The sequence below is a fragment of the Tamandua tetradactyla genome, chromosome 24 (assembly GCF_023851605.1).
Source record: "Tamandua tetradactyla isolate mTamTet1 chromosome 24, mTamTet1.pri, whole genome shotgun sequence".
Classification (NCBI taxonomy): Eukaryota; Metazoa; Chordata; class Mammalia; order Pilosa; family Myrmecophagidae; genus Tamandua; species Tamandua tetradactyla.
In genome coordinates, this window is record NC_135350.1 from 44,793,975 (window position 1) to 44,807,801 (window position 13,827).

At 32.2% G+C, this 13,827-nt stretch overlaps 2 protein-coding genes across 16 annotated transcripts in view; one reads left to right on the forward strand and one right to left on the reverse strand.

Annotated features, from left to right (window-relative positions):
* LIN54 (lin-54 DREAM MuvB core complex component) overlaps window positions 1-2,277 on the forward strand; it is a 126,246-nt gene extending 123,969 nt beyond the window's left edge. For 7 of the 8 annotated variants that reach the window (XM_077143008.1, XM_077143014.1, XM_077143007.1 and 4 more), the window contains exon 13: window positions 1-2,277. In XM_077143008.1, the coding sequence (XP_076999123.1) occupies window positions 1-202 (202 nt within the window). In that variant the 3' untranslated portion in view covers window positions 203-2,277. The other variant, XM_077143012.1, reaches the window with a different exon arrangement.
* Window positions 2,271-13,827, reverse strand: part of THAP9 (THAP domain containing 9) — a 22,500-nt gene continuing 10,943 nt past the window's right edge. For 7 of the 8 annotated variants that reach the window (XM_077143005.1, XM_077143000.1, XM_077143006.1 and 4 more), the window contains one exon: window positions 2,271-9,434. In XM_077143005.1, the coding sequence (XP_076999120.1) occupies window positions 7,574-9,434 (1,861 nt within the window). In that variant the 3' untranslated portion in view covers window positions 2,271-7,573. The remainder of the gene's footprint in view (window positions 9,435-13,827) is intronic. The other variant, XM_077142999.1, reaches the window with a different exon arrangement.

Consider the following 13,827-nt stretch of genomic DNA (forward strand, 5'->3'; position numbering starts at 1 on the left):
ATTGCCATTTACATTTGTAACTAAGGAAGTCGCTGAAGCCACCTGTAATTGCCTTCTTGCCCAGGCAGAACAGGCAGACAAAAAGGGGAAATCAAAAGCAGCAGCTGAACGGATGATACTTGAGGAGTTTGGACGATGTTTGATGAGTGTCATCAACTCTGCAGGAAAAGCAAAAAGTGACCCTTGTGCCATGAATTGCTAACTCATGCAGAAAAGACTGTTAAATGGAACTGTACATAAAATTTAAGGTGCAGGGACACTTGATTTTTGGAAGATAGTTTAACAATTACTGTATTGTTAATCAATTCTTGGTTTAAGAGATTTGAAATCACATTATTGAAAGAGAAGAATTTTAAACGAGGTAGTACATTTTAAATCTTGTCTGCTTATGCCCCTTCTAAATTGAATTTTTTTATTGTAGCATATACATTTTTAATGTGCTTGGGTTTCTTAAGAATTAGGTATTCTGTCATTCTGATTCTGTTGACAAAGATCATTTAAAATTATTACAATTTATAAAATGTGGTGTTTTATGACTTTGTTCTAGTAGAAGCCAAAGAAGAGTTGGTATTACCAGTCATCCTTTGGTACTAGACTTAGATTATCTACGCAGATAGAATGTCTACATAAGCAATTCTTATGAAACATATTCAAATGACATTTTGTGTTTAGAAAACATTATCTTTTTAAGAAAAATCACCTTTTTAGGGCAGATTCTTCCTCTTTGGGTATGTCAGAAGGGGAAATAATCCATAGGCACACTTTTAAAATAAAGTATTTTGTTTTTAAAAACATAAAGTGATAAGGGACAGTAAATTTCAGAGGATGGGCAATGTGTTTCTATAGTAAGGCGTCACTAACAAATGACATCTCCATTTTCTTTCAAAGAGGTGGTATGTATTTGAAAAACTAGTCAAAGTGATTACTAGGTACTATTCACATGGAAAGGTGCATCTGAACAGATGTAAACATACAGTGAAAAGGTGGAATCTCATCTAATTATCAACTGTAAAATTTGGCTTGGATGGAGAATTAAGGAATATTGAAGCTGGAAGAAATGAATTTAGGGAAAGATTTTTCATCTATAGAAACTTTTTTTTTTTTAAATAGACTATTGAACTAAGAGGTGTCAAACTAATGTGTGACTTTCGATTTACTGAAGTGGGCCTCCCAGCAAAGCTTTCAAAATTGTAGTGAGTTTTTTTTTTTTTTTTAATAAGTGACGTTTAATATGGCATTATTTTTAAGCAGTGCTTTGGTAAGCTGAAGCTTGCGTGTTTTCATATAATTTCTAAAATAACCTAAATCATTTTCAATAATTCAAAATTCAAAAGCTTTATGAATTTAAGAGCCTGTTGTAATAGGACTCTTGATTTTATGACAAGAAAAACCATGTTGGAATTCACACATTTTGTTAGGTACCTTAATACTCAGTAATTATTAGTATGATTATTAAATTTCCTAAAAGGAATCTATAGTTGTATGTATTAAGTGTGTATATATGTTCATATGAACACACAAGAGGTAGGCAATAGATACTAAATAATCCAAAAGAGGATTCCGTTACACATTAAAGTATCTTCCTTTTGAAATCTGGATTTACAAAATTATAGTGCAGTAACTTTAAATGTAGATAGTGCAGACATTCTTAGCACTTCAATCTAGTATGTTTAATTAAAAATTTGTATAAATGTAAATTAGTGTAAGAGGATAAAATATCTAATCAAGTTATTTTTCAAAAGATTGCAATACCTTTTTGGTCTAAACTTAAACTACTTTGTTCACTTTGTACATATTCTATGTTTAATTTTTATTGCACCTCTGTGATGTGTATTTATATACAGTGTGCAGAAAATGTTTGTGACATTTGGATTACAATGTAGATTATGTATGATGGCATTGCTTGAGAATGTTTTGTTTGTAAAAATTTGAAGGTGCAATCAAATGCTACTAATTTTTCTGATTTTCAAGAAGCTAAAGTATTAAGCCTTTTTCCTTCCTCTGTAGTAATTACTAAACAACTTCTTTTTGTATTTAGGCATTTGCATCAATTGCTGAACAAGGTTAATAGCCACATTAATTCAACAATTTTAAAAGACTATTTGGGGAGGGCTGGGTATATAATTTTTTAGCTCTCTTTACATCCCAAAGTAGAAAGATTAAATTTATATTTACTAGAGCTATTCAAAGAATACACTTTTCTATATTGTAAAAACAGGACAGCAAAGTAAATCATAAGGAAAATAAACATTTATACTATTCTGTAAAAGGAAGTTTTGCATTTTTTCTTATTTTAATAATACCACTTTTAACCACTGAGCACACAAGAAACCTTTAAAAATATGTGATTTTCAATTAAATTTGACTTTACTTTTGAAAGCACACAATAATTTTGCCCAGCCTGGTTAACATAAATTGCTTTGAAGAACATCTTCTGTTTTTTTCCCACTGGTTTAAGGATAGAAACTCAATACAATCTTTCTTTTTTTTTTCTTTTAAAATTAAAAAAATTTTTTTCTTTCTTTTCTTTTAATGTGTGATGTTCTTCCTTAGTTCCCTTTTCTCTCAAAAACTAAAATAACCTGTAGGTTTTACCTGGACTATCTGGTAAACAGAACCTTAATGTTACAGGTAATACAAAACAAGTAGAGCAGCAACTTGGTGGGGCAGGGTGAAGTGGCAATGCTGCTTTAACTTTCCCATTCTCTCAACTTTTCACGACCTTGAGAACATGAACATTTAGTTTCAAACTAGGACCTCCAGCCCTATCTTTGATCATATTGCATCCTTTAAGCATTCTATATAGAATTCTCCCAAAGCAGATGGAAGCCAATATGCTAAAAATTATTACTGGGGTTGCTTCCTATTACGTAAATTGCTTAAACTTTTTTTTTAACTAGAACTTCTTTAACATGTGTTTTATTATTATCTATTGTCCCTTGTCTTTAATTCAATTAACTGGAGGCCAAATTTGTACCTTTAATGATTCCAGGTGAATTTATAAGATGAAAGTTATAAAAAGGCTTATTTTAAAAATTTTAAAAAACTTTCTTCTAAATAGTAAATTAAATGAAAGCATTTAAGGTATTCTTAGTTTTCACTCAAAGGCAATTAGAAAACAAGTATATTCAGCATAATGCATATTGTCACAGAGGCTTTAAATTATTAAATTAACAAATGAAATTTGTCAATAAATAGAAGGTATAATAAATACATTATGACCAAATGAGGTTTATCCCAGGAATACAGTTGTTTCAACATTCAAAAAATCAATATATTAAACTATATCAACAGAAAAAGAAAAACCATATAATCATCTCAAAAGATGCAGAAAATAACTGAATGCATTAAACACCACTGAACTGTACACTTTATAAAGGTGAATATTGTGGTTTTATATCTTTAAATTTTTTTCAAAAAGATACTGATAAAAGTTCACCCATTTATGATAAAAAAAAAAATCTCAGCAAACTAAAAATAGAAGAGATCCTCAACCTTATAAATGGCATCTACAAAAAGCCTGTAGCTAACATTATACTTAGGGGGAAAGCATTTAGCATGTCACCATTAAGACTGGGAACAAGTCAAGAAAAGATATCTTCTCTCACCATTCCTATTCAACAATGAATTAAAGGTCCTTAACAGCGCAATAAGACAAGGAAAAAAACAAGACCCTTAAATTGGAAGTTAGTAAATAAGACTATCTCTATTTGCAGCCAATGTGATTATTCTGTATATTGGAGAACCAAAGAATCTTTAAAAATCTGGAATTAAAAAGTGAGTTTAGCAAGGTCAGTATGCAAAAATCAGTTGGATTCATATTTGCAAGGAACATTTAGGAACTGAAAGTTTAAAATTACCATTTACAATAGCACCAAAAAGTCCTGAAATCTAACAAAAATATGCACAAGATACATATGCTTCAAAGTACAAAACACTGATTAAAAATATATATATATAAAAAAAAGACCAAAAGAAAAGGAGATATACCACATTCATGGATTGGAAGATTGAATATCAAGATGTCAATTCTGAAATTCATGTATAGGTTAAACATAATCCCAGTCAAAATCCTAGAAATCAATAAGCTGATTCAAAAATTTTATGGAGAGATAAAACAACTAAAACAGCCACAACAACAAAAAATTGTAAAAAGAACAAAGTTGGAGGACTCCTGCCTGATTTCAAGACTTATATAAAGCTACAGTGATCAAGACAGTGTGGTATTGGTGAAATGGTAGACCCACGGTTCAATGAACAGAATAGTGTGCCAGAAATAGTACCTTTGTTCAAAAATAGAAAAATTTGGAACATAGGTACTAAAGTAATTCAGTGGAGAAAGGAGGGTCTTTTTAACAAATGGAGCTGGGGTACCCATATTTAAAAATATGAATCTGAATTCAGACCTCATCTCCCACTCAAAATTAACTGAAAATGGATCATAATCTAAATGTAAAACCTAAAACTATATTCTAGAAAAAAAAAAACCACTAAAAAATCTCCATGGTCTTTATGCAAAGATTTCTATGAAAGAACTAAAAATTGAAAACTGTAAAAGAAAAAAATGGATAAACTGGACTTGATCTATCATTAACAAGATGGAAAGATAAGCCGCAGACTTGGAGAAAGTATTTATAAAACATCTGATAATGTACTTGTACCCAGGATACATAAAGAACTCTCAGTAAGAAAACAACCTTCCAAAATATGGGCAAAAGACTTGAACAGACATTTCACCTAAGGAAATGGCATCATTAGCCAATAGGAAAAACGCAAATATAAAGCTACCATGAGACATCACTACACACCTAATAGAATGTGTTTTATTTATCTATTCATCAGTTGTTGGACGTTTGGACTTTATCTGCTTTTTGGCTATTATAAATGCTGCTATGAAATTCATGTACAAGTTTCTCGGTGGACATATTTTTTTCATTTCTCTTGGTTATAAACCTAGAAGTGGTATTGCGGGGACATTTCAACTCTATATTTAACCTTTTGAATAACTGCCAGTAATTTACCAAAGCATTTGTACCATTTTACAGTACCACCTGCAATGCATAAGGGTTTCATTTTCTACATATTTTCAACTATCTTTTTATTAAAGTCATCCTAGAGGATACAGTGAAGTGGTATCTCATTGTGGTCTTGACTTGCAATTCCCTGATGGCTAACGATGTTCAGTATATTTTCATGTTTATCGGCCATTTGTATATCTTCTTTGAGAAATGTCTATTCAGATCTTTTGCTTATTTTTTAATTGGGTGGTCTTTATTATCGAGTCAAGAGTTATCAGTATATTCTAGATTTATATTCTAGATTCAGATATGAGTTGGAAAATTTTTCTCCCATTCTGTGGGTGCCTTTCTCTTTTTTGATGGTGTTCTTTGAAGCAGTTTTTAATCTTGATATTCAATTTATTTTTTCTTTGTTTCTTTTTTTTTGGTGTCCTATCTAAGAAATCACTGCCTAATTCAAATCATATATCTAAGAAACCACTGCCTAATTTATGAAGATTTACCCTTTTCTTTTAAAGGGTTTATAGTCTTAGCTCTTACATTTAGGTTTTTGATCCACTTTGAGTTAAATTTTTTTTTTGGTATATGATATGAGGCAGGGATCCAATTTTACCTTTTGCTGTGTGGATACCCAGTTGTCCCAGCCCATGTTACTGAAAATAGGAAAAATGCATTTTGGGGGGAGCAAGTTCTCTTTGAAGAAAAAGAAAGGCAAAGATGCAAAATAGAAATTAAAACTAAATTACACTAATCAATTGGAATAATTTACAGAATTATTGCATATCATATCAAGTAAATATCAAGTAAATCAATGCCCCTTTCAAAAGAGTAAGAGCAATTAACTGTCCTAAAGGCATGGAAATATCCTTATTTTCAACATTTGTACACCCATTTTTATCCAGCACTTAAAGGAATAATGCAAAACACTAATTATTTAAAATACAAAATATTAATACATTAGTCAAATAGAACACCCAAGAATATTAGACTACTATGGGTGTGAACCTAGTTTTAATCAGTTACAAAACTTGGATTTATTTAAGCAATAAATTAAAGGTGATTTACAAGCAGTTTTCCCTTAAATAAGATTTATCCCGACAAATCTAAGCTCATTCTAAATGCAAACAAGACATAAAACACAATATTCAGATTTCTCAGGAACAGTTCTTGTATAAAATACAGTACATCATTGGGTACATTTCAAAATTTAAGCTTTGAGGTAGAATAAACAAATATATCAAAATATACTTTTAAAGGGGAATTTTGGTTAATAAATCTCAACTTTTACCTAGTCATTAATCTTTTGCAATTTTGTTTTCCTATTAAGTATACTTTGTGAATATTCATTCAATGACAAAGAGAGTAGACTTTTTTATACATAGGTGAATGTGCACTTGTATCTTCTTTTATCCATTAAAATATTCCCATTTGTGAAAGTCATATACCTGTTTTTCTATTCATCTTTTCATATCTGAAGATGAGAATGTAGAAAATTGTCCTTAATATGTTTACATCTTCAGATTATTTAAATTTCTCAAAAAATTGCATATTAAGGAAAAAGTTTCATATCCATTGACTTGTGACTTATCTTTTTTCCAATTTATTAATCACATGCTATGAAATCCTATTTCTCATTCAACATTGAAAATATTTTGTCATTTTAGCCTCCCTGCAAACATCGGTAGGCTTCAAAAGATGGAACAGCAGTTCTTGTTCTCTGATGAACGCTGATTTTCCAACAGAAGTCAAGTAACCAACCACCCATTGTATTATTCAAAACTTTTTCAAAGTCCAAGAACAATGAACTGTGATGTTCATGCCATGTATGTTCTTCCCAGACTGTATTCCCCAGCTTGATTGCAGCATAGCGGACCATCTTCAGGTACTTACCTCCTGCCTGACAAAGCTTAAGAACATAAATATTTTAGAGTGAAAAAGGGTAGGGGATCTTTGTGGTATCTGATATTTTGCTTTAGCTTAATTTTCAAATCAGAACTTAAATTTCATAAATAAATGTATACTCAAGGTTCTGTAGGTATTCTGACAAAATTCTTAAGAGCCATAAACCAAAGTTCTTTTAGGAAATGTAGTCTGTCTATAAAAGGAGTTCATGTTTTGGTCACTTCTAGCTATTGTTATTCTCCATTGTTTTTTAATAGCAGATTGAATAAGTTGTCTTTTCAGTCACTTAGTCTTTTAATAGTGCATTCAAAGGTAGTACCTGTTAACTAGCCTGCTTCTACTGACTTACTGCCTTCATTGTGGATAACTATGAAATGTGGCAAGCCGTACCAAAGTACAAGTAGATTTTATGATATGCATAACTAGAAATTCAAAAATTCAGAATTGCAAACTTGTCCACTGTACAGAATGCACAATTTATAAGATAATGGCAAGATGGACTGAAAAAAAACCTTATTGACCAATTATTAATAAAATTTTTAATATGTTTTAGGACTCTCATTGGAATGGATATCCATTGGTACTGAATTTATTGGTTTTAGTAAAACTTGAACATTTGTAATCTTGTAAAGCTGACCAATGTTTTCTTGATTTCATTTCAGTTCTGAGTGGTGTTTTAAAGGGTATTGAGCTACATCTTTAGCTCGGATATCTAAGAAACAGATTATTATATCTTTTAGCAACTTTACAAAGTGATTGATGACACACACTTCTCCATCAAAGAGATGCTCATCTAAATCTACAAAAAGATCACTATGCCCAGAAAGTTCACATAATATTTTCTGTTGAAGATACAAATATATCTGTTTAGGAACTAGCTCCTGAATTGCCATTCTTGAATGAGTTTTTACAACTCGCTCACAAATGTCTATAATCCGACATAGACTTTTTGAAGGGAAATGCAAACCATTCTTCTTTTTAACACATAACAGTGACCCAATTTTAAAGGCTTTGAGATCCGATGCATACAGTGCACTGATACAATCCTCACACGTTAAAAGAGCTGTCAACTTGGTAGCAATATAACCAGCATAATAGGTGAGGTTTTGCCTATGATCTGACAGGTCTAGTAGTGCCTCACTCAGTGAACAATTAGACCAGTCTTGGCAAATGACTTCCTTGTGAAAAAGAGCCTTTATTATGCTGCCACCATACTCATGCTGAATTGTCCAAAGGGCCAAGTCTGTCCTTCGAGCAACTGAAATGTCAAGGATGCTTACTTCACTGAGAAAAGCTTCATCTTGAAATCTGTATCTGGTCTCCAAATTATGGTAAGCTTTCTGGAATGTCATGCAGGTAGGGCTAGAACTGGATACTAAAACCTGTCTCAGCAGCTTTAGAAATAATTCCAGATGATCTTGACTGAATTTGTAAGTCAAAAGATACGGAAAAGGCATGACCTTTGGGAAGAAATAATTTTGGTAGAGCCATTTTAAACTCTCAGCATTAAGCAAAAATCCCAGGAATCCTAATTTTCGCTTGCCTTTAATTATTTGATTATTGCTTGTGTCAGATAACGTAACAAAAATAGTCTTGGCCTCAATTAACACACGATTTATTTTACTGTAAGTTTCAGGCAACAGAGGTCCTTTAAGTCCCTTTCCATAACAGTTCCTACTATTAAAAATGTCAAACAGATTGTTAATTAAGCGTAAAAAATGGATGGTACCAATACAGTTTTGAAAAGGAGGCAAGCCTAACGATAGCAAACATTCTAATGCACTGGCTACACTCTCACTGAAAAGTTGGGCAGCACAATTCATTTTCAGTACATGATTTTTCAAATTTGGAAATTTACTTGGGATTTTTTCCATTCTTGATAATTCCTGTTCCTCTAGTGCCACTAACTCCACAAGGTGTTGCCAATGTGCTATGCCATTAATAAAGTGAATGCTTTGAAAATACTGAAATGCATTTTTTATTAATCTAAGCAAGTGGCAAGAATCAAAAAAGTATGCAATCTGTTGACTAGAAGATGAAGGATGCTGAAATGTACACTTCATGTTGTCTCCATCGATACGTATCCCCAATGCTTTTGCCAATTGAACACTGTGAGCAGTAGCATCAGATGTAACAGCCAGAACTGTGATCCCTATGTCACTCAGTTTGCCAATAGTCAGACGAAGCAGCTGAGCTTGCAAATATCCAGATGCCCTGTTTACAAAAAAATAACCTAGAGGTGTCCTCCAATGACCAAAAGTACCCACTGCCATTAACAAAATAGTTTCTGAGGCAAGTGGTGTTTCATCAGCATCAAGTTTGCCAAGACCAAAGTCCATAAACCCCTGCAAATGGTGACTGCTCGGGTCCCACTGAAGTTGTTGCTTGAGAGATATACTCTTTATTATCAGTGAACAATATTGATACAGCTGGTCTCCATTTTCTACTCTTTGTTGAAGAAAGGAAAAAATGTTGCTGTTGAAACCTGGACTGGGTTTGCATTTGGATAACCAACTGGAAAATAAAAGAAGTATAAAATATAAAACTCAAATGAAGAACTGAAGAGTTAAAAGAGAAAATGCCTTAAAATGATACTAATGTAGACTCAAGTCCTTTTAAAAATAAAGCCAGGTATACGTGGCCAAATTCTATAGACATTTTCAAGAATACATTCATATGGTTATAATAAGACAGTAAGATAATAGAGAAACTTAGAAACACAAAAGTTTTTTTTTGTTTGTTTGTTTTTTTTTTTGCATGGGAAGGCACCAGGAATTGAACCTGGGTCTCTGGCATGACAGACAAGAACTCTGCCTGCTGACCCACCATGGCCCACCCACAAATAAGTAATTTAAAATTCAAATATACCACAAAATTAAAAAAAATTTTCTCATAATGCTTAAAAGCAAGATGTTACCTCAAGAAGTACCTGTTTGACTTCACTTACTTCTTAAAACTTAAGTATGCAAATCAACTACTACACAGTTTGTTCTAATGTGTTTATAAGTGTAGATTATAAACCAGTCTTACCTATACCCTCATTGAAGTGAGAGGATTGTTAAACAGGAAGGAACTTATATCTACCTCATTTTACAGATTAGGAAACTGAGGCAGATGGAGAGGTTAAAGGACTTGGTCCACGTCATGTTTTTAGTTATATACAAATCTAAAACCCCTTTCCCTGGTGCCCTGTTCAGTGATTTTCTACTAGCCCTTACAGCTTCAAAATTAAACTCTTAATGGGCAATTAAGGTGTCTGCATCTCTTTGCCCTCATATCTGCATTACTATCTTAGGAGTTCTTTCATGGTATCATGGACCTTCCCAGACTGCTATTACTGTTAGTGTCTGTTTTAGAATTCCTCTCACTCACTTATAATTTACTGCTTTTAATTTGTTGTAGAATAGCCAAATTCCATAATTGTCTAAAATAAGATTAAATAAATCCTGAGGGATGGACTGAACTGCTCACTTATAACTAAAGTATACTTCTGTAATTCAAATGCCTTGGTTTGGGTTACATTTCTGATTTTTTTGAGCTATATTCTAGGCAGCCAAGATTTCTTCTTAATTGAATTAAGGTACTTCCCTCAATATTATAGGACAGGGCAATCTAGATATTTTTGCTGCAACCTACAAGTTTCATAAACAAAACTTACCACGCTACTTTCTTTCATATATATATGTGAAATATACATTATGTTTATATAGTTTATATACACACACACATATACATATATGTATACACAACTAAGTATTTCATGCCAATTATGACTCACTAAATTGATTTCATGAATAATGGGTCACCACCTCCAGTCTGAAAACCAGTTTGGGGACACAAAAATGCTTTTCTCAAAGTAGCATATAATCTATTTTGAAGAGAAATATAAGCATGTTTATATTTTAAAACAGGGAAAAATAATAAGACAATTAGTAAACTATAACAGTGGCTCTCTACCAGGGTGCTACATCTAGCTCAACAGTATGATGAAAACCCTTCACAAGTATGTCACCAATTTTTAATCAATTGTTTAAATTTTATTTTTCTGTTAGGATTCTAAAATGAACACTAAAGATTCTGTGTTGTACTTGCAGTATATAATGAAACCACCTAATGCCTCTATGTAAAAGTTTTAAATGGGTTTAAGAAAAAAAAAAACCTAACTTATGTTCATTGATTTTTAAATGAAAATCTAAATAGTATCTTAATATCCAGAGCTATTAGAATGGTGTCTTGGAAATCAGACAGAAAGACATGTGGACCAATTGATTCATTTTCAAAGATTTAATAACTCGGGTAGGTACACCCAAATCAAGTTTTTGAATTAAAACTGCAGAAAAGTTATTGATTTCTCTTTTAAACCTTTCCCCCCTTTAAAATGAAAACATTTTTTGATTGTAAAAAATGTTTTTTTTTGTTTTTTAAAGTCAAATAATATAGGAAAGTGAAAATAAAGTAAAAATCACTGTTAATATTTCAGGGATAACCTTCCAGATCTCTTTATGTATTCACACCTAAATATAACTTTCAAACATTACACTGAGCCTATTTTATTTTATTTAATAGTAATATTACAAACATATCTTTACATATCCTTAACCTAGAGCAACCTTTTAAATGTGTATATGGTAATTGCCACAGTATAGTTACTGTGATTTATTTAACCAACCTTTATTGAAGGACATTTAGTTGTTTCCATGTTTTAAACAATATAAACAGTGTACAAAACATGTGAATGCATATGTATACATCTGCATAGTCATGTAATTTGTGTAATTCCTAGGAGTAGGATACAGAGGCAAATTATGCATTTATTGGGAAATGAACTCAATTTTAATAAGAAATTAAAAAAATTTTTAGATCTCAGGTGTACATCGAATGGGTCAATTTAAAATTATTACATATTCCCAAATTGTTCTTCAGAGAGTTATACTAATTTTAATTTACACTCCTAACAACATGGTATTTTAAACTAACCAAGCAAGGCTTTAACTTGGGGAATGATTAGAGGAAGTCAATTAGGTGGCTTAAAACTCTGCTTGGAAAAAAAATAAAGGCCTAAGGATTTATAACACTGAGCAATCTAAGTGTTTTTCTATAAGGCTATTAGCTCCTCCTTCTGCCTTCTTCACTTTTGAAACTCTCATAGTATCTACCCATAAAGGGAGCTGACTTTCTAAATTGCAATGAATTCAAACAGAAATTTAGCAAGACAGGAAATACAAAGAAACCACTATGCTATGCTTTCTATCTTTGACCAATGAACTAAATGATGTATTACTTACTATAAAAAAGAAGGCTGAGGATATTATAGCATCACTTTGAAGGATTTTTGAAAACAAGCTGCCTTAAAGACCTAAAGCAATGGCATCATAAAAAGCATAGCTCTGAGAAAGTTATGTTAAATAATTCAGGGAGAATTGAAAAAGAATCCAACTGAAATGCAGAGAAAATTAGAGAGGTGACAAATAATAGTTAAGAATTAGAGAAAGATGGATGACAAGGACAAATGAGTGAATGAGTACCTATCTAAATGAAGGGCTTTTTAAAATTTAGACCTGGCTTAGTCCCTCACTGTTCAATTGTTTATCACTGAATTGCTTCTCCAGGATGGTTGGCCAAACAAAAACAAAAACAAGTTTAACCATAAATCTGGTGCTATATTTTCCGTTATTCACTTTGCTGGTACCTAAGGTGATTACTCTCACATTTTGCCCTCTCTCCCCAAACTTCTAATGCCTCCTGCCCCAACTCTCAGCTAAAAACGTTGTTTATTTCACTGAGAAAATAGAAGCAATCAGATAACTCATTTTCCCATCAACAAATCATTAAACTATTGAATCTGTATCTCTGCCTCTCTTCCTGTTTCAATGGAAGCACTGTCCATGCTCCTAATTAGGTCAGACCTCCCTCCACAAGAGCACTGGATGTTTTCTCTTGTGAAGAGTCGAGGATTTTATTCCTGAAATTATTCATTCTCATGTGCATCATTAAGTTTTTCTCTCTACTGGGTCATTCTCATCAGTATGCAAACATGCTAGAACATCTATCATCTCAAAAACACGTTCCTTTAACCAGGTTCCTATCCACCTACAGACTCATTTTTCTGCTATCCTTTAAAGCAAAACTCCTTAAAAGAGTCCATAATTGTCATCTTTGCTTCTGGCTTACCTCTCCACCACTCCACTGCAACTGCTTTTGTCAAGGTCATCAACAACCTCCATCTTGAAAAATCCAATGGTCATTTCTCTGTCCTCATCTTACTTGATCTCCCACAGTAGCATTTGACATAGTTGACTACTCCCTCTTTGAAATAATTTCTACACTTGGCTTCCAGGCCATCACAATTTCCTGGTTTTTCTCCTGCCTCACTGGCCGCTCCTGCTCAATAAATATTTATTGAATAAATGAGTACTCAATATAATGATTAAAAAGATCTAATACTTAAGCATTACTGTGTTTAAAAGATATAACTTTAATTTTTCTTATAGGAAAATGAATGGAAACATAATCAAATACTAGTATGTTCAACCTGCCAGGTGTTTTAGGATAAAATCTAGTTAGCATTAATATATTAGAACAATATATGGCCATTAAAAGAGATGAAGTAGGGTATCTTTTGTAATAGAAATATGTCTACAATAAAAAAAAAATTCAATGTGTAAACTATACACATATACACTGCATACACACACTCTTTCTCTCTCCAATTTTACTGACAAACAGATGAAAGGGTTTCTTTTTTAAAGGCTGGGAGGATGCACCAAACTTCTAAGAGTGGCAACCTTGTGAGATTAGGGGAATGGAAGTATTATAAATGCTTTTACATTTCTACTAATTATATACTTATGAAGTGTTTGAAAGTTTTATAAGAAGTAATAATATCATAGCCAAAGTAACAAAATGC